This window comes from Anneissia japonica, unplaced genomic scaffold (genome assembly GCF_011630105.1).
Source record: "Anneissia japonica isolate Jap-2015-1 unplaced genomic scaffold, ASM1163010v1 scaffold287960_len3192837_cov198, whole genome shotgun sequence".
In the NCBI taxonomy this organism is placed as follows: domain Eukaryota; kingdom Metazoa; phylum Echinodermata; class Crinoidea; order Comatulida; family Comatulidae; genus Anneissia; species Anneissia japonica.
In genome coordinates this window covers 313,630-333,779 of record NW_022712725.1, presented here as the reverse complement: position 1 = coordinate 333,779, position 20,150 = coordinate 313,630, and the positions used below count along the sequence as shown (strand labels likewise).

Here is a 20,150-nt window from a genome sequence, read left to right as displayed (position 1 = left end):
GAGGAGGACTGTGGATGTACAAGCTATGAATTTAAATGCAAAGATAAATCATGTATTCCTACATCGAAAGTGTGCGACGGGTATAGCGACTGCGCTCGCAGTGAAGATGAAAAGGACTGTGAATGTACAAGTTTTGAATTTGAATGCAAAGATAAATCATGCATTCCTACATCAAAAATATGCAATGGTGTCGGCGACTGTGTTTGGGATGAAGACGAGAAGGACTGCGGTTGCACAAGTTATGAATTTGAATGCAAAGACAAATCTTGTATCCCCACATCGAAAGTATGCGATGGATATAATGACTGTGCTCGGGGTGAAGAAGAAAAGGACTGCGGTTGTACAAGTTATGAATTTGAATGCAAAGACAAATCTTGTATTCCCACATCAAAAGTATGCAATGGTGTCAGCGACTGTGCTTGGGGTGAAGACGAAGCAGAATGCGGTTGTGCGAGTTATGAATTTGAATGTAAAGGCAAATCCTGTATTCCTACATCAAAAGTATGCGATGGATANNNTAGATGTGTATAAGAGACAGGTGACTGTCCTTGGGGTGAAGACGAGAAAGACTGTGGATGTACAAGTTATGAGTTTGAATGCAAAGACAAATTATGTATTCCTACATCAAAACAATGCAATGGATATAACGACTGTGCTTGGGGTGAAGACGAGGAGGACTGTGGATGTACAAGCTATGAATTTAAATGCAAAGATAAATCGTGTATTCCTACATCGAAAGTGTGCGACGGGTATAGCGACTGCGCTCGCAGTGAAGATGAAAAAGACTGTGAATGTACAAGTTTTGAATTTGAATGCAAAGATAAATCATGTGTTCCTCAATCGAAAATATGCGATGGAAATAGTGACTGTGCTTGGGGTGAAGACGAGAAAAACTGCGGATGTACAAGTTATGAATTTGAATGCAAAGACAAATCGTGTATTCCTACATCGAAAGTATGCGATGGACATAGTGACTGTGCTTGGGGTGAAGACGAGGCAGAATGTGGTTGTACAAGTTATGAATTTGAATGCAAAGATAAATCATGTATTCCTACATCGAAAGTATGCGATGGACATAGCGACTGTGCTTGGGGAGAAGACGAGAAAGATTGTGGTTGTACAAGTTATGAATTTGAATGCAATGATAAATCATGTATTCCTACATCGAAAGTATGCAATGGACATAGCGACTGTGCTTGGGGAGAAGACGAGAAAGATTGTGGATGTACAAGCTATGAATTTGAATGCAAAGATAAATCATGTATTCCTACATCGAAAGTATGCGATGGACATAGTGACTGTGCTTGGGGTGAAGACGAGAAAGATTGTGGATGTACAAGTTATGAATTTGAATGCAAAGATAAATCATGTATTCCTTCATCGAAAGTATGCAATGGACATAGCGACTGTGCTTGGGGAGAAGACGAGAAAGATTGTGGATGTACAAGCTATGAATTTGAATGCAAAGATAAATCCTGTATTCCTAAATCAAAAGTATGCGATGGACATAGTGACTGTGCTTGGGGAGAAGACGAGAAAGATTGTGGATGTACAAGTTATGAATTTGAATGCAAAGATAAATCATGTATTCCTAAATCAAAAGTATGCGATGGACATAGCAACTGTGCTTGGGGAGAAGACGAGAAAGACTGTGTGTGTAAAGGATATGAATTTAGATGTGAAGTTGGATCATGTATTCCTAAATCAAACGTATGTGATGGACATAACGACTGTGCTTGGGCTGAAGACGAAAAAAATTGTGGTTGTTCACATGATAAATTTGAATGCAACGATGGTTCTTGTATTGCTAAATCGAAACAGTGTGACGATTTTAAAGATTGTTTATGGGGAGAAGATGAAGACGGTTGTCACAATTGCTTTAATGGTGAATTTAGATGTCCTGATGGTCACTGTGTGAACTTCTGGCGAATATGCGATGGCAAGATGGACTGTTGGCCAAATAGTGAAGATGAAAAATATTGCACAGCTGAATGCACTGAAGGTCACTACCGTTGCCATGACGACACTTGTATTGATGATAATCTTCTGTGCGATGGCACCTATGATTGTGCTTTTGGAGAGGATGAATGGCAGTGTAAATCTCCGTGTAAAGATTTACAATTTCAATGTAGTGACGGTCAATGCATACATTTTTCAAAAATATGTAATGGTAAAGGAGACTGTTCAGATGCAAAAGATGAAGCGAACTGTCGACCAACCTGTAAAGAATTTCAATGCTTCAACGGAGATTGCATAGCATACAGTAACGTGTGTGACGGAAAACAAGATTGTACAAGCAATGAAGATGAAACCAATTGCCAACCGCTTTGCAGCTCTGAACAACACACGTGCATTGATGGTACATGTATTTATCGTGACCGTCTGTGTAATGGTGTGAGAGACTGTCCAATAAGTGGGGACGACGAAGCACATTGTGATGCACCCTGTAAAAAACACCAATATGAATGTCTCGATGGTCTGTGTATTCCAATAGATGCTGTATGCGACGGTGGCCAAGACTGTTCACTAAATGAAGATGAAACTTTCTGTACTCCAATTTGCAAGTCTGTTGAGTTTCAGTGTTCCAGTGGAAACTGCTTACCTCACTCTCTAGTATGTGATGGCACAAAAGATTGCCAAGGCGGTGATGATGAAAGTAAATGCTTTTCCGTTTGTAAGGATCATGAATTCATTTGTAGCAGTGGAGACTGTCTTTCATTTACTCGTATCTGTGATGGAATTAAAGACTGTCCTTTAACAGGTGAAGACGAGCTACACTGCAGATTGCCTTGTAATAAGGGAAAGTATACTTGTCGAGATGGGTCTTGTATTAATAACAATGTTGTTTGTGATGGCACTAAAGACTGTCCAATATTTGGAGACGATGAGGAAGATTGTTTACCTAAATGCTCAGAGGGGAATTTGCGGTGCAACGCAAGCTCTTGTGTTCCGTATGAAAAAATATGCGATTTTGTGCATGATTGCGTTTCTGGAGAGGATGAACAATTTTGTAGAAAAGTATGCCTTCCAGATCAATTTCAATGTTCAGATGGAACTTGTATTCAATTACATAAGGTCTGTGATGGACAAGAAAATTGCCCCAATGCTGATGACGAACATCATTGTAATTACATGTGTCATGTTAGTGACTTTTCCTGTCGTGATGGAACGTGTGTCCCATGGTCTAGTGTATGCGATTTCCACGTGGACTGTTATCCAGATGGAGAAGATGAACAGAATTGTGTACAGTCAGTCTCACTCCATGACTTCCAGTGTCATGATGGGATTCTAATTGCTTATAGCAGAGTATGTGATAGTAACATCGACTGTCAACATGGAGAGGATGAGAAAAATTGTTTGCCTCCGTGTGCAGCAGAAGATTTCCAATGCTATGAAGGAAATTGCCTCAAGTTCGATAAAGTATGTGATGGAATTAGAGATTGTAAAACATTTGGTGAAGATGAATTGAGTTGCCATCCAACTTGTAAACGTGGTCAATTGCAATGTAAAGACGGCACATGTGTTGAGTACGAGACAGTTTGTGACGGTTATCGTGACTGTACTCTTCATTACGAGGATGAAATGAATTGCATTCCTAAATGCCGTGCTGATGAATTTCAATGCGAGGACAAAACATGCATTACATTTGATCGTGTGTGTGATTCGAACCTTGACTGCCCTTCAAGCAATGATGAAACAAACTGTGCATCAAGTTGTAATTATAACGAGCACTTATGCAGAGATGGCTCGTGTGTTTCCAAGAGTAAACTCTGCAACGGCTACAAAGATTGCCCGGTCACAGGAGATGATGAATGGCACTGTAATAAACCATGTAGCGACACAAAATTTGTTTGTGGCAACGGAACATGTATAAATAACGATGAAGTATGTAATGGAATCAAAGATTGCTGGCCAGATGCAGACGATGAACATAACTGCTATTCAAAATGTGCCTTCAGCGATTTTCACTGTAATGACGGTACTTGTCAGCCATTTATAAAAATATGTGATGGCCACCCATCGTGTGCTAATGGAGAGGAGGAAGAGTTTTGCAATTCACAATGCAGCTACAATCAATTTTCCTGTCCAGAAGGACTTTGTATCACATTCTACAAAGTATGTGACGGCGATGTTGATTGTCCCTTAAGTTTGGCAGATGAAGTAAATTGCAATCCGGTCTGCTTACCAGATCAATTTCAATGCGTCAACAAAACGTGCATTCCAATTTCCAACGTGTGTAATGGTATGAAAGACTGTAAATTAGGAGAAGACGAAGACAACTGTAAGAGACCCTGCAATGACGATGAGTTCCAGTGTTCTTCAGGAGAGTGTATTTTACAAATGCGAGTATGTGATGGCGCTAAACATTGTCCCCATGGAGATGATGAATTTAATTGCAGGCCTATTTGCAAAACTGGACAATTTCAGTGTCTTGATGGTTCTTGTATTTTATACACTGATGTTTGTGATGGTATTATAAATTGCCCAACACGACAGGAAGATGAGACACACTGCAACCAAGCATGCCCTATTGACCAATACCAGTGCAATGATGGTAGTTGTCTTCCAAGGACAAACGTCTGTAATGGAATCAGAGATTGTGAAAATTCAGGAGATGATGAAGACAATTGTGATCCAAAATGTCATTCTGATGAATATCAGTGTCTTAGTAAGCAATGCATTCCCCTAAGCAAAGTTTGTGATGGCAAACACAATTGCTTACCACATGGGGATGATGAAGCTCATTGCCATGCACACTGTTATTCTGGATCATTCCAGTGCATAGACGGTACTTGTATAGGATATGATCAGATATGTGATGGCCACGTGGATTGCTTTCCATCATGTGAAGATGAACTGCATTGTACTCAAAGTTGTAAATCAAACGAATTCAAATGTAAAGACGGAAATTGTATTGAGTATAGTAAAGTGTGTAATGGCGAAAACGACTGTCACTATACTAACGATGATGAGAGTCACTGTCGTCCGGTTTGTCACTCAGGTGAATTTCAGTGCAACGATGGATCATGTATTCCCTATGATAAAGTGTGTGATCACACTATTGACTGTGTACCAAATGCTGAAGACGAAAAACACTGCCAGGCACCGTGTACCTATAACGAGTTTCAGTGCTATGATGGTGACTGCCTCTCATATTCTATGGTTTGCAACGCTGCCAAAGACTGTGTGGGAGGAGAAGATGAATTAAATTGTGAGTTCATATGCGGAAGCCATAATCTAATTTGCCCTAGTGGAGATTGTTTACCCTTTGATAAACTGTGTGATGGAAATGTTGATTGCCTTCCTGGTGGAGATGATGAAAGATTTTGCCATGCACCTTGTACGCACTATGAATTCCAGTGTCTTGATGGGACGTGTATAGATTACAAACGTGTGTGTGATGGAACTATTGATTGCGAACATACGAGTGAAGACGAGCATAATTGTGAATCAAACTGCCAAACTCACGAGTTTGCTTGTAAAGACGAATGCATTTCTGAAACAAAGGTTTGCGATGGGGTTTCTGACTGCAAACATAATAAAGATGAATTAGGGTGCCGGGCACCATGTCCTGCTGATCAGTTCCAGTGTCATTCTGGGAGTTGTATTTTTAGGGACCAAGTGTGCGACAGCGTAATAAACTGTCTGCCGTCTGGAGAGGATGAGGATCATTGCACTCCTCGGTGTAAACAGTATGAGTTTCAATGTGAAGACGGTACATGTATACAGTCAAGCAACCTATGCAACGCCTATAAGGATTGTCAGTATGGTGAGGATGAATTAAATTGTGAACATATTTGTGATCACTACCATTTTTCATGCGATGGACATTGTTTATCAAAGTCCAAGATCTGCGATGGGCATAAGGATTGTTTGCTTGGAGATGATGAGACTCATTGTTTTTACGTTTGCGAACCAGGTGAATATCATTGTAACAATGGAACATGTTTGCCATTTGAAAAGGTCTGCAATGGAATAAAGGACTGTGGTGATAACGGTGAAGATGAGGCTAGTTGTGTATCAAAGTGTGAAGGAAAATTTATGTGCAACGACGGAAAATGTTTAAGAGATTCAGATGTCTGTAATCATTATAACGACTGTGGAATGGACGGTGAAGATGAGAAGTTTTGCCAAACGCCATGTCCATATCATCAGTTCAGATGTCCTAGTGGAAAATGTATTTATCAAAACGACGTTTGTGATGGAAAAAAGGATTGCTGGCCGTCTGGTCTTGACGAAATATTCTGTCAACCTATTTGTAATTACGGGCAATTTAAATGCTCGGCTGGAGGCTGCATTTCGTTTACAGGTTTATGTAACGCAAACAAAGACTGCCACGAAGGGGAAGATGAAAAACTGTGTGATGGACCTTGTGCGCATCATGAATACCTATGCCCTGATGGTTCATGCATTGCGAACACTCTTCTGTGCAATGGCGTTAAAGATTGCCCGAACAGTGGTGATGATGAGCTCAGTTGTAAACACCCTTGTAAGCATAACGAATTTACTTGTCTCGATGGTAAGTGTATCGAATACACAAATGTATGTGATAAGGAGCACCATTGTTCAAATGGTGAGGACGAAATAAACTGTGAACATAAATGTAGAAAAGGTGAATTTCAGTGTAAAAACGGAAAATGCATCTCATTTGAGCAAGTTTGTAATGGATATGATGATTGCTTGTGGGGCGAGGAGGAAAATGTATGCCAGCCACATTGTGATAATTATGAATTCCAATGCCACGATTACTCTTGTATTTCATACGAAAGGATATGTAATGGAATTACGGATTGCTATCCAAGTGGTGAAGATGAAACAACGTGCTCTCATAGATGTTCATCCACTGAATTCCAGTGTGCCGACAACTCGTGTATACAGTATTCAAAAGTATGTGATGGCAAAATTGACTGTGGCTACAGTGGAGAGGACGAGAATCACTGCGCCTCAAAATGCCATTACGGAGACTTCCGCTGTCACAACGGAACTTGTATTCCCTTTAGCAAAGTATGCGATGGTGAAAAACAGTGTTGGCCACAGGGGGAAGATGAAAATTACTGCCAAGCTATCTGCAATCCTGATGAATTCCAGTGTGCTGACGGCACATGCATTTCCTATACAGAAGTATGTGATGGAAAAATAGACTGTAGTACCACTGGTGAGGACGAGCACAGTTGTAGCCAATTGTGCGAATATCATGAATTTCAATGTAGTGACGGATCCTGTCTGCCGTTTGACGTAGTTTGTAATGCCAATAATGACTGTTATAATGACGAGAATAACTGTGACGCCATATGTAACTATGATCAATTCCAGTGCCTCGACGGTACATGTATTAACTTCAAAAAAGTATGTGATGGTAGCAAGCATTGTCACCCGGCTGGTGAAGATGAGCAGCATTGTATAAAGCCCTGCCAGGAAGGACAGTTTGTTTGTATAGATGGAACTTGCCTAGAATTTGAAAAGGTGTGCGATGGAAATAGAGACTGTGATACAACTGGCGATGATGAATATTATTGTACTCCCTTTTGTCATAATACAGAGTTCAAATGTACCGATGGATCTTGCATACCAAGGGATAAAGTCTGTGACGGTGTGCGGGACTGTAAACCTGATGGAGTAGATGAATTAAATTGCGCCTTAAAATGCAGCGCTGAAGAATACACATGTGGTGATGGAACTTGTGTATGGTATTCTCAAGTTTGTGATTCTCACGTGGATTGTCATGGATCACATAAAGATGAACAATTTTGTAATCCTCCTTGTTCCCCTTCATATTTCCAGTGCTATGATGGCGCATGTATATCACAAAGTAGAGTATGTAACGGCCATAAAGATTGTGCATTAGCTGGCGAAGATGAGAGTAATTGTGAATTTAAATGTGCAACCGATCATTTCCAGTGCAAAGACAAAAGCTGCATTCCCTACATAAAAGTGTGTGACAACAAAAAGGATTGTTTGCCAAATGGTGAAGATGAAAAAACATGTGATAGAGTATGTAAAGGCGGTGACTTCCTCTGTCCTAGTGATGGCTCCTGCATAGCTTACGAACAAGTGTGTAACGGATATAACGATTGCCCGCAAGGTGCAGATGAACTCAATTGTAAACCAAGATGTCAGAGAAACGAGTTTCCATGTCGCAACGGACCCTGTATTAGTGTCCATGATCTGTGTAATGGAATAATTGACTGTCCATCGGGAGAAGACGAAAAGGTCTGTCAAAGCATCTGTGAATTCGGTGAACATCAATGCAGAGATGGCTCATGCATTCCCGATGAACAGGTTTGTGATGGACACAAACACTGTCCAGGAAACGACGATGAAAATAACTGCCTTAGGATTTGTGAGAAAAACGAATTTCATTGTCCTGATGGATCGTGCGTTCTTTATGAAAATATCTGTGATGGTAAAAAAGACTGCTTACGTGGAGAGGATGAACACCATTGTAGTTGGCCATGTGCGAATGATGAATACAGATGTAGGGAGGGAGATTGTATTGCGTCTGATCGCGTTTGCGATGGTTTAAATGATTGTCTTCCACTCGGAGATGATGAAATTTTTTGTCTACCCACTTGCGCTAAACATCAGTTCCAGTGTGACACTGGTGCCTGTATACCAAAGGAAAAGGTATGTGATGGGCATAAAGATTGTGGTAATTCAGCGGAAGATGAAACAAATTGCTTTTCAAAGTGCCGAAGTGGAGAGTTTATCTGCTACGACGGAACGTGTATACAATTTTCAAAAGTCTGTGACGGTATTGTGGATTGCCTTTTAGGAGCAGGTGACGAGATGTACTGTATTCCTAGCTGTGAACCATCGGAGTTTCAGTGCAAAAACAGATATACTTGCATAGATCATACTAAAGTGTGTGATGGAGTGGAAGACTGTCCAGATGGCTATGACGAAGATACCTGCAGTCCTGTTTGTCACAAAGGTGAACTACAATGCAAAGATAAATCGTGTGTATCACACGACAAGATTTGTGATGGGTTTCATGATTGTCCTTCTGGTATTGATGAAGCCCACTGTGATAGTCCCTGTAGATTCGGTGAGTTTATATGCGATGATGGCTCATGTATTCCACATCAAAAAGTATGTAATAACCGTTTTGACTGCAAACCAAATGGAGAAGATGAGAAGTTATGTAGGCCAAACTGTGCAGCTGGTGAATTCCAGTGTTTAAGTGGTGTATGTATACCGTATAGACACATGTGTGATGGAATTCGACACTGTCACCCTAGAGGAGAGGACGAGTTTAACTGTGATCCACACTGCGCTCCGACTGAGTTTCAATGCAAGGACGGAACGTGCATCTCGTTTATTCATGTTTGTGATGGAGTTGAAAATTGTGAACCAAGCGGTGAGGATGAGACCCACTGTAAACCGCTGTGTGGTTTTGATGAGTATCGATGTAAAAATAGCTCTTGTATTCCAAATAATTATATCTGCAATGGTTACCGAGACTGTCAACCTCATGGTGAAGACGAACAACATTGTGAAGCAGCCTGTTTATATGATGAATTTAAATGCAGAGACGGAAAATGCATACCGAACGAGAAGGTATGCGATATGGTTCTTGACTGCAATGTCGGTGAAGATGAATTGTTTTGTCACCCAATTTGTCCTTCTGGAACGTTTCAGTGCAAAGACGGTTTATGTTTGGATTATTATCTTGTCTGCAATGGAAATGGGGACTGTGCACACAATGACGACGAGTCAAATTGCAAACCGACATGTCCACACGGCAACTTTCAGTGTGCTAGCGGCGAATGTCTTGGCAATGAGAAAGTGTGTGATGGAATTAAAGATTGCCCAGTTAATGGAGAGGACGAAACTTTCTGCACTGGTCCATGTCCTGTTGAATTTCAGTGTCAGGATGGGGTGTGTATTCCTCACGACCAAGTATGCGATGGAAGCAATGATTGTACATTGGGTGAAGATGAAAAACACTGTTCTCACCGATGCCACTTAGGTGAGTACCAATGTGGGGATGGTTCGTGTCTACCATACAGTGACGTGTGTGACGGCGAAGATGATTGCTTACCCCAGGGAGAAGATGAGGCACACTGCTTGCCAGTTTGTCAATCGGGCGACTTCCAATGCAGCGATAAGTCATGCCTGCCGTTTGAGAAAGTGTGTAATGGATTTGAAGATTGTCGTCCTTCGGGAGAAGATGAATTGAACTGTTCTCCTAAATGCCATTATGGACAATATTTATGTAAAAGTGGACATTGCATTCCAGAAGCTAAACTTTGCGATGGTCATATAGATTGCTTACCGAATGGTGATGACGAAAAACACTGTAAACCTCCGTGCAGTGCACATGAGACGATTTGCGATCAGGGAGCTTGTATACCGACCAAAAAATTATGTGACAAACATCAGGATTGTGAAGATGGCACAGATGAGAAATTCTGCCCGCATTATTAAAAATCAACATTCCAAAATAATTGTTTCTCTAGAACATTTTTTATATTAATTGTAACAAAGTTAGTTCATTGCACGACCGATATAATTCCGATATTTCTTTAAAACTGATGACCTTGTCTAAAGTTATGAGACAATAAACCATAAATTGTGAATTAGCAGATAGCAGATTCACAAGACCATGTTATCAGATTTAAAAATCAAATTAAATTCACAAAAAACAATAATGTATTACTTGTCGATATGTCGTCGTATATTTGTGTGCATGTGGTTCGTGTGTGGGGTGCATGTGTGTGTGCATTTATATTAGTGTATCAATTTATTCAGTATTACTATACACATTCATTGTGCCGATTTTCTTTTTTTCATAGAAACGTCAACACTTATTTTGTCTGTTAATATGTAAGAATAGAGAAAGAAAAGTTACAATCCTACAAACTGTCGAAGGAACATGAAGCAGATGTATTTATCAGCTAGCAGTGCCATTTTAACATTTTGTTGGCTGGTCGAAGTTTAGTTCATTACTCTCCGGCTGGTCGAAGTTTAGTTCATTACTCTCTGTACCAATGTATATCGGAGGAAAACCAATATGTATTTTCTACATATTAGTAGACTATATCTATAAAATTGATTAAATAAGCCTCTGAAGCCCCTAAATTATTATTCTTTGGGGCCTCGCTCCCTGGACCGCTTCAAGACAATTTGAGTGATGGCAGACCACGCCCGCTTCGGGCCACCCCAGCCTCCTAAAATTTTACCTTACCCCTAACTTGTCTCCCAGATTTCACTCTGGCGCTGCCACTGAAAAAGGTTATAATTATTTTTATAGATGTTTTATGCAATTAATATAAGTAAAGGTGTACTGTATATGCAAGGACATTATGCAAGGGGAATAGAAGAGAGCTACAGAGAAAAATGGTAGTTCAATTCTTCCTACAGTAGAGTGAAACAACTAGATAGAAAAATACAAGAACATAGGAATTTTATTTAAACGTCCATTGATCGGCAAGGAAAATATTCTTTTCTCGTTCTATTTTCAACTTAAATGCAAGCTAATAATTTGAAAATCATTTTATATATTTTAGGTGCAGATTTCTGTAGCAGTATGCCTTTCGATGTGCGAATAACAAATTACATATGTAATAAACACCAAGACAAAACCAAACATAAAAATACCTTTCCCGCACTATTCATTATTATACTGATTGAAAATACAGAAGAAACCGTTATTACAATATTTTGATAGTAAGATTTTAATTACATTCGAATGATACTATAAGCTTGAATAGATAAGATATAATACATTGCACATATGATTGATAAAACTAATTGAAATTATCCAAAGTAACAGAAATATAAACGTTGCATTATGGTTTCCTGTGAAAATATGGACTGATTGATTTAAAATTCAAGATTATAAAATTACATCGGCGACATCTTTGCTGGTATAATCATCATTAGCCTCATTTTTTATGCCATCGTCTTTATCATCATTAGCTGTGGCATCTTGGTGTTCATCGGCGCCAGTCGGGGTTGAAGTTCTACGCCTTCGCCTAAGCTTGCGGATACGATGTCGAAGTCTACGAAGAAGGCGGCGGAAGAATCCTACTGGTCGACTAGGTACAGCCGACTGGGTAACCGTATTTGAGTCTACTACAATGTCTGGTCGCTTAGTGGTTTCTATAATTTTGCAAAAGAATAATATTGTACTGTGGTTCTAGATGTGTGTTTTACAGCAAGTTAACCTTGTACCGCAAAGTTCAACTTGTTATTTTAATACAAGAGTGGAATGATCAGGCTATACAACATGCAATGGATAGAATATAAAATAAAAAGCTAACCGTTGCTGGTTTTCGGAGTGACTGCCTTCTTGTCATGCTTAATCAAATTGGTTGCATTTGTGTCATAGTCATTGGGGATATTGTCTGACTCAAGGGCTTCGGTACCATCTGCTACTTTGTTCTTAACTGCTTCACTGCTACCACTCAACTGAAGCTCGTCTTGTATGCTGTCGGTGACTTTTAAAAAATAGAATAAAATGCCGTAAAACCTCGAATTGGAAGCCCAATGTGCTTAATCTCGAGAAGCCCATCTCAAATTGAAGCCCCTCTTTAGTTTGCAAAATTAGCCTCGAAAAGAAGCCAATGGGCTTCTTTTCAAGATAGCATAGGCTTCTGTTCGAAATAGTACAATGCATACACTGTACATGAATTAAAAAATAAAAAAAAATAAAAACAAGATTGATTTATACAGTAATTAATAGGTGATTTAATGTCGGTTAATACACTCCATGATCCATGAAAAAAACCCCAAAAAACTAGGCAGCCCAGGGCTTCATTTCGAGGTTTTACGGTATTAAAATACAAAATGTAGTCATTTTAATAAATATAAAACATAAATTTAATAATGTTTTACTGAAATCATAAATCGGATAAAAAAAATCAATAAATAATAATAAACAAAATCAGCTAAAAGATGTCTTAAGAAATATTAAAGTAAAAAAAAAACAGGCCAATGTTAAAAGTAGGGAATTAATTGTTAAATATAAAACGTGTAGGCCTATTCTAAAATCAATGTTAGCTGAAATTACATCATGAATCTCAAGACCTACCACTGTTGCAAATGCTATGTTTTACTCCTTCGATGTCATATAGTCTTACGTTGTGTACAGATTCAACACCCTCCGCTACTTCATGGTTCGCAACTGCTTCACTGCTACCACTCCGCTGAAGCTCCTGTATGCTGTTAGTATCTTTTAAAAAAATCAGAATAAATAGCATAAGAAAAATATCTTTTGAAAATATAATAAGTAGGCCCGGATTAACATACAAAATGTTAGGAGTAGAGAATTAATTATTAAATATAAAACAAATAATTTAGGAATAACTAAAATTGCATCATAAATCTCATACCACTGTTTGACATGTTTTTTCCTTCGACGACGACATCATGTACCTTGGTATCCTTGTCCGATTCAAGAGATTCAACACCATCTGCTACTTCCTGGTTCGCAACTGCTCCACTGCTACCACTCCATTGAAACTCCTGTATATTGTCAATATCTTTTAAGAAACCATAATAAGTAATGTTAGAAAAAAAAGTCTTAAGGAAAAAGAATAAATATTAAAGTAAAATTAAAGGCCTAGTGTCTTAAAACTAGGGAATTCAAGAGATTCAACACCATCTGCTACTTCATGGTTCGCAACTGCTCGACTGCCACTACTCCAATGAAGCTCCTGTATGCTGTCAATATCTTTTAAGAAACCATAATAAATAATGTTAGAAAAGAATGTCTAAGGTAAATAGAATAAATATTAAAGTAGAAATAAAGGCCTAGTATCTTAAAACTAGGGAATTATTAATTAAAACATTAACACCTACCACGGATTAAAATGTTATTTTTTACTTCTCCGACGTCATCGTATGCTTTGGTATTATTGTTAGATTCAAGAGATTCAACACCATCTGCTACTTCATGGTTCGCAACTGCTCCACTGCTATCACTCCACTGAAGCTCCTGTATGCTGTCAATATCTTTTAAGAAACCATAATAAATGATTTTAGAAAAAAAGTCTTTAGTAAATAGAATAAATATTAAAGTAGGAATAAAGGCATAGTATAAAACTAGGGAATTAATAAAATAAAACATTAAGAATAATTTCAACGGAAATTGCATAAAAAATCTCAAAGACCTACCACGGATGAAAATGCTATTTTTTACTTCTCTGACGTCATTGTATGCTTTGGTATTATTGTTAGATTCAAGAGATTCAACACCATCTACTACTTCATGGTTCGCAACTGCTGCACTGCTACCACTCCATGGAAGCTCCTGTATGCTGTCAATATCTTTTAAGAAACCATAATAAATGATTTTAGAAAAAAAGTCTTAAGTAAATAGAATAAATATTAAAGTAGAATATAAAGGCACAATATAAAAATAGGGAATTAATATAATAAAACATTAAGAATAAATTTTAACTGAAATTGCATCAAAAATCTTAAGACCTACCACGGATGAAAATGCTATTTTTTACTTCTCTGACGTCATCGTATGCTTTGGTGTTATTGTTAGATTCAAGAGATTCAACACCATCTGCTACTTCATGGTTCGCAACTGCTTCACTGCTACCACTCCATTGAAGCTCCTGTATGCTGTCAATATCTTTTAAGAAACCATAATAAATAATGTAAGTAAAAAAGTATTTTAAGTGAATAGAATAAATATTAAAGTAGAAATACGATCTAGTATAAAACTAGGGAATTATTAAATATAAAACAATAAGAATAAATTTTAACTGAAATTGCATAAAAAATCTCAAAACCTACCACGGATGAAAATGCTATTTTTTACTTCTCCGACGTCATCGTATGCTTTGGTATTATTGTTAGATTCAAGAGATTCAACACCATCTACTACTTCATGGTTCGCAACTGCTTCACTGCTACCACTCCGCTGAATCTCCTGTATGCTGTAAATATCTATTAAGAAACCAAGTAATATTAGAAAAAGTAGAAAATTAATTATCAGCTAAACAAAATTATTAAAAACAAATTACATTTTTACCTGAAATTGCATCATGAAATAGACCATCAGAACTATCCTCCTCTACACTGACAGCCTTCTGCTGCTCCGGTTTAGAGCTGACATCCATTTGCCTTGTCAAGTTGTTTTCCTCTACATCCGGGCTACTATGTTGCTCATCATTCAGAGTTACATCACTTTCGTTCAATGGCAGGCTACTACTTTGCCTCATACCATAGGACTTGTCTATAAAAACAAATACAATGTAAAACATATAAATATAAATTAATATAAATATATATAAAATATATAAATAAATAATAAATAAATTTAATATATATACATATATATACATACATACATACATACATACATATATATTATATGCATATATATTATATGTATGCGTATTTAATAACAAATGAACACAAGATACTTTTAAAAATTGAACAAATCGATGAATATTTTGTTTAAAGACGATTATACTAATCCATCTTTAAGAGTTTTGTATAATATTTTAGAAAGTAGTACCATAAATAATAAACGTTATGAACGGTTTTTCAAGACTCATATCGCATTATAATTAATCCATTGTTCCACATCACAAATTTGAATATACCATAAATAATAAACGTTATGAACGGTTTTTCAAGACTCATATCGCATTATAATTAATCCATTGTTCCACATCACAAATTTGAATATAGAGATTAAAATGTAAAAAAGATAGATTTACATACATTACATGCAAATGTCATAATTCAAACATTTTTTTTATATCAATTCTAACCGTTTGTTTTTGCTTTCCCTTGGTCCGTCTCAAACAAAAGTCTCATGTTTTCAAAATGTTGAATTTTACGCCGGGTTGATCCTTGTCGTATTGGGCAGTCGTCAATAAAAGCACTCTTAATAAAAAAAATATATATATTATTGAGAAAGTGTGATAAAATGCAATACGGTGGAAGAAAAAGAAATTATATTCAAAAACATAGATAAGCTTTTCAATCGCAATTCCTTTTCATTGTCGGATTTATTGATTGATTACAATACCTGAATGTTTTATAATGCTTATTAGGCTCTTGTATAATTATTATTTTGTAAAGGTTTAATATTATAAGGCCTATTTTCAGATAAAATTAAAGTTTTACCTGGACCACAAGGACATTATTATTTTGGCAAAATTTCTGTGTCACATCTCCACATGCTACTTTCTTGCCCAGCATCTTTCCACCGCCGACAAGTTTAGGGGATGGGGACAGAACCATCTTCTTTACCCTTGCTTCTTTTGATGGTTTGGGGGCAACAATTGGCTTGACTTTACAGGCTACATACTCTCCCTTTGGTTTTACATTCACAGCATCTTGGTTATTGATCTTAGCAATATCATCATTAACTCCTCCTGTTTGTGCCTCACTGGTGATCATATTATGAGCTGATATGTCTTGAACAATGAGTTGAGCTGTTTCTACCAGGCTCTTCTCACTCGTGTCATTGAGTGCAGGTACCGAATTGACAATCTTCACTGCGGATTTTATAGCTCCTTGGACAACATTTTGTGCTATTTCAACAAGTTTTTCTTCACTCTGGGTTTCCTTGGTTGGTTCGGCAGAATTTAAGCTGGTAGTCGTCTCAGAATGGCTGATGGCTGGAAATAATTGGTGGTTTTTGTCAATTTCTACTGTAATGTCTTCAAGTTTGGCTACGTCATTGCTCTTCAGGCATAGGTCATTGCTTACAGCTCCCTGGGCAATATATTGATGTTCAGCAACATGATGATTTACTGGTGCCTCTATAGCTAACTGATTTCTATTAGATCTGACCATCCCGTCAAGAATAATCACTTGGTTCCGTAGGGCATTGAAGATATCAGGAGTAAGCGTGGGGTTAAGTGATAGGCCTAAATGTCCATTGTCAGAGCCAATGAAGGTCATGCTGGTACAGGGTGGAGTAAAGAACCCATCGTTGTTGACCAAAATCTTCTCCTCCTCTTCTTCTACCGGGCATAGTTTGTTCAGTCTTGCTAATGCTGTACTAGAGTGAATCACTTCAGGTTTACCATCAATACTTTTTGTGATGTTAACTTTGGTGTTACTGATGAGACGTGCCAGTCTTGGTATATCACGATGGAAGCTTTCTGCAATACGTCTACGCTGGCTATTATGTGCTACCCATTTGTTAAGGATGGCTGTTGATGAAAGTCGACTCTGCAGCATTCCCATATCCCAGAAAAGATCCTTTCTGTATGGAAGGGGAGCAGTATTGGCACTGCAGAAGCTGATGTCACTCTCACATGCTAAGTTATGCTGACTGGGACAGCAGCTGGTCATTCGGCTTGATAGGCGGCTATTGATGCCAATCTTAACACGGGATGATGCAGACGAGACAAAGCCAACAGGCTTGTTCATGATCAAGTCACTTGGCTTGATACTCAGCGGCATAATGAGCTCCTGGATCTCTTCTGAAGAGCTGCATTCTTCCTCTCCATCGGATTCGTCAGATCCATATGCAATATATTGTAGAATCTTTGATCTCTTGGCTTCAAAATTAACAATTTTATCTGCAAAGAAAATTGATTCATACTAAATAATAGGCCCTACGATATAATAGTAAATGACATACAGTATAATATTGATGTATATGTTAATTAGTAGTGCTAAGACGATTAATGAAATTAAAATTAAATAAGATTATGATTTGCATAGATAAATGAATGAATGAATGAATGAATGAATAAACAAACAAAACAAAAATTGTTTCGCGAAGTCTATTTAAAAAATAATTTATCAGCCCCAAAAAGTTATTGAAAATACCATTTATTAAAGTGAAATACATTTATCATTGATTTATTTTTAATTACAGTGCTTAGATTATTAAAATCAAAGTTAAAATTAGGAAAAAAAATATAATATATTATATCAAAAATAAATGAACAAAACAATAAATGACTGACTGACTGACTGACTGACTGAATGAATGAATGTATAGTATACATATAGAATGGGTCTAAATAAAACATTCTATAATATTTTGTAAAGGTCTTGTAAAAAAATGATTACATTTTTGTGACGATCTGCAGTATGGTGTGGATCTGAGGACCAGTTAAAGGAAAAAGATGTGTATAAGAGACAGTATATAATTATAAATGTGTGTAAAAAAGGTGAAACAATTTTTACGACTTTCTTTCACTTTTGGAGGCTTGGCTATAGAGTGTTCCTTAGAAACAAGTATTGTGTGCGCACAATCATACGCTTTTCATTCCCTATGGCTTTTTTGCGCGACGACGCTAGAACTGATTCACTCATCATGCGTGGCCTTTGGATCACGCGCGGGCGTATTACTCCATTAATAACATTTTTTTCGTTAGCAACAACTTGGCAACGACATGCTTTTGTACGCTTCAAACACGGGGTAGTTGTGCGATAATAAACCGTTTGATTTTAACTCACTAATTAACAATGACTTTTAGTATGTTATTATATGTATATTTCAGGATCAGAATCCGCAAAATATTTCTGTTACCAGGGAACAGTGAATTTCACTGTTCCCTGCTGTTACAATTCTGTGTTCATTATAATTTTTCGAAAGATCGATTGGATTGGTTCGTGTATAAAGGCTAAGCAGCGTAAAACTGAAAGTTACTTTGACTTTGGATTGAATTTGAATAGTCCACACTCGTTCACACTAATAGTTTATTATATTTCCCAATCGTTCCTTAATTATATATCTGTAAAATTAGAATTATCGAGTTTTATCCAATTTATGGAAACTCAAGTTGAAATATACCATATTTTTAAAGCTCATGTAAATGTTCCATTAAATTTGAAACTCTTTTTAAAAAAGAAATATTAATATATTTGGTATTTCATGAAAGGTGTTAGCGTCAAGGTGGAAACAATTGCGCAGCCATAGTGATTGTCTGTAAGTAGTGCGGATTGAGGAAAAAAAGGTGCTCTCCATTTCACCATGTTCAATTTTTTGGTAAAATATGCCTGCTGAGCATTTGGTGGCGGGGAACACATTAGACTTCAAAGGCATCGCGCAAACGTTCTTCACGCGCTGCGACAGCTTTGTTCTTGGCTCATTTCCATAGCGCTGCGTGCGCGGAGCTTTTTCGAGTGATCGAAAGCTCCCAGTATTTACCAGATGCGCGCGCCAATGTTTCTTAGGAACCAATGATAGGGTTTTGTTTGGCTTGTTGTTGTAGGTAGTAACTGGGTTTGATGTTCTACATTCTTATCTTTTTCTTTTCATTTCATTGCATTTATTTAGTCCAAGAATCAATAAAACTAACAAAAATATTATGACAAAAATGAAAACACCAACTCAATTTGCCGGACATTGACAAAACGTGAACCAATGACGAGAACATTGATAAACAGACTAAACAGTTAACAAATTAGTATAAAAACCAGTACTGTATAAATATAAAATATATACTGTATGGTAATGAAATATTCTGAAAATACATTTGATAAAAATAATAATGTTCAAATAGGCATTGTGTCTACGCGGGACAACAACCAGACACGATATCAATATGAAATGATTTCTTTTCAAAAAATAACTTTAAATTTCTAATAAAGAAATAATTTATGTTCAAATTTCGTCTCGCACATGACAGTCAATAAATTGATTATCTCCTACCTGAGTAAGTTATAAAAACACTAAATGTAAACACTATTACTATTAGGCCCAGTACGTGAGTATGAGAGTGTTTAACCATGGTTAAAACTTACATTAGTCAATCTTGCTGAAATATTGAGTATTCGGCGCACACTAGTAGGATGATAGAACGCGTGCGCACACGCACAAATCCACAAGTCTCTAGGGGCCCTGGGCCTAGCCACAGCCTTGGCTTGGCTGCTGCCTGACATGACATTTTAGAATTAAAAAAACGCTTCTTATAATATATTTACTTAAAACACTGAATAGTAAATGCGAAACTTACCAGTTTGATTAGAATCTTGGTCCATGTTTTGATTTGAATATATATCTTTTAATAGTGAAAAAACACACAAATATAAGAATCCTATCCTATAATTTCGTCCGTGTTTATCTCTCGAGCTGGAATGTGTTGCTTATTTCTATAGTGATAAAGGAAAATGCCTGCGCGCAATATTACGCGCATTGTTCATTGTTCATCATAAATAAACAAAATGATGATAATATAGGCCTATAATAATAATTATAATAATAATAG

At 37.3% G+C, this 20,150-nt stretch overlaps 2 protein-coding genes across 2 annotated transcripts in view; one reads left to right on the top strand and one right to left on the bottom strand.

The window, feature by feature from the left end:
* The window catches only part of LOC117108026 (fibrillin-2-like), a 27,167-nt gene extending 16,511 nt beyond the window's left edge, over nucleotides 1-10,656 (top strand). Inside the window, 1 exon segment of the mRNA XM_033249869.1 lies at nucleotides 35-10,656. Within this exon segment, the coding sequence (XP_033105760.1) occupies nucleotides 35-10,428 (10,394 nt within the window). The 3' untranslated portion in view covers nucleotides 10,429-10,656.
* A 220-nt stretch (nucleotides 10,657-10,876) lies between these two features.
* Nucleotides 10,877-20,150, bottom strand: part of LOC117108035 — an 11,145-nt gene continuing 1,871 nt past the window's right edge. The window contains exons 2-12 of the mRNA XM_033249882.1: nucleotides 16,099-17,507; nucleotides 15,741-15,855; nucleotides 14,993-15,196; nucleotides 14,755-14,907; nucleotides 14,438-14,590; nucleotides 14,122-14,274; nucleotides 13,807-13,959; nucleotides 13,338-13,487; nucleotides 13,037-13,177; nucleotides 12,267-12,443; nucleotides 10,877-12,105 (exon numbers count right to left, since the gene is read on the bottom strand). Coding sequence (XP_033105773.1) covers nucleotides 11,840-12,105; nucleotides 12,267-12,443; nucleotides 13,037-13,177; nucleotides 13,338-13,487; nucleotides 13,807-13,959; nucleotides 14,122-14,274; nucleotides 14,438-14,590; nucleotides 14,755-14,907; nucleotides 14,993-15,196; nucleotides 15,741-15,855; nucleotides 16,099-17,388 — 2,955 coding nt within the window. The 5' untranslated portion in view covers nucleotides 17,389-17,507 and the 3' untranslated portion in view covers nucleotides 10,877-11,839. The remainder of the gene's footprint in view (nucleotides 12,106-12,266; nucleotides 12,444-13,036; nucleotides 13,178-13,337; nucleotides 13,488-13,806; nucleotides 13,960-14,121; nucleotides 14,275-14,437; nucleotides 14,591-14,754; nucleotides 14,908-14,992; nucleotides 15,197-15,740; nucleotides 15,856-16,098; nucleotides 17,508-20,150) is intronic.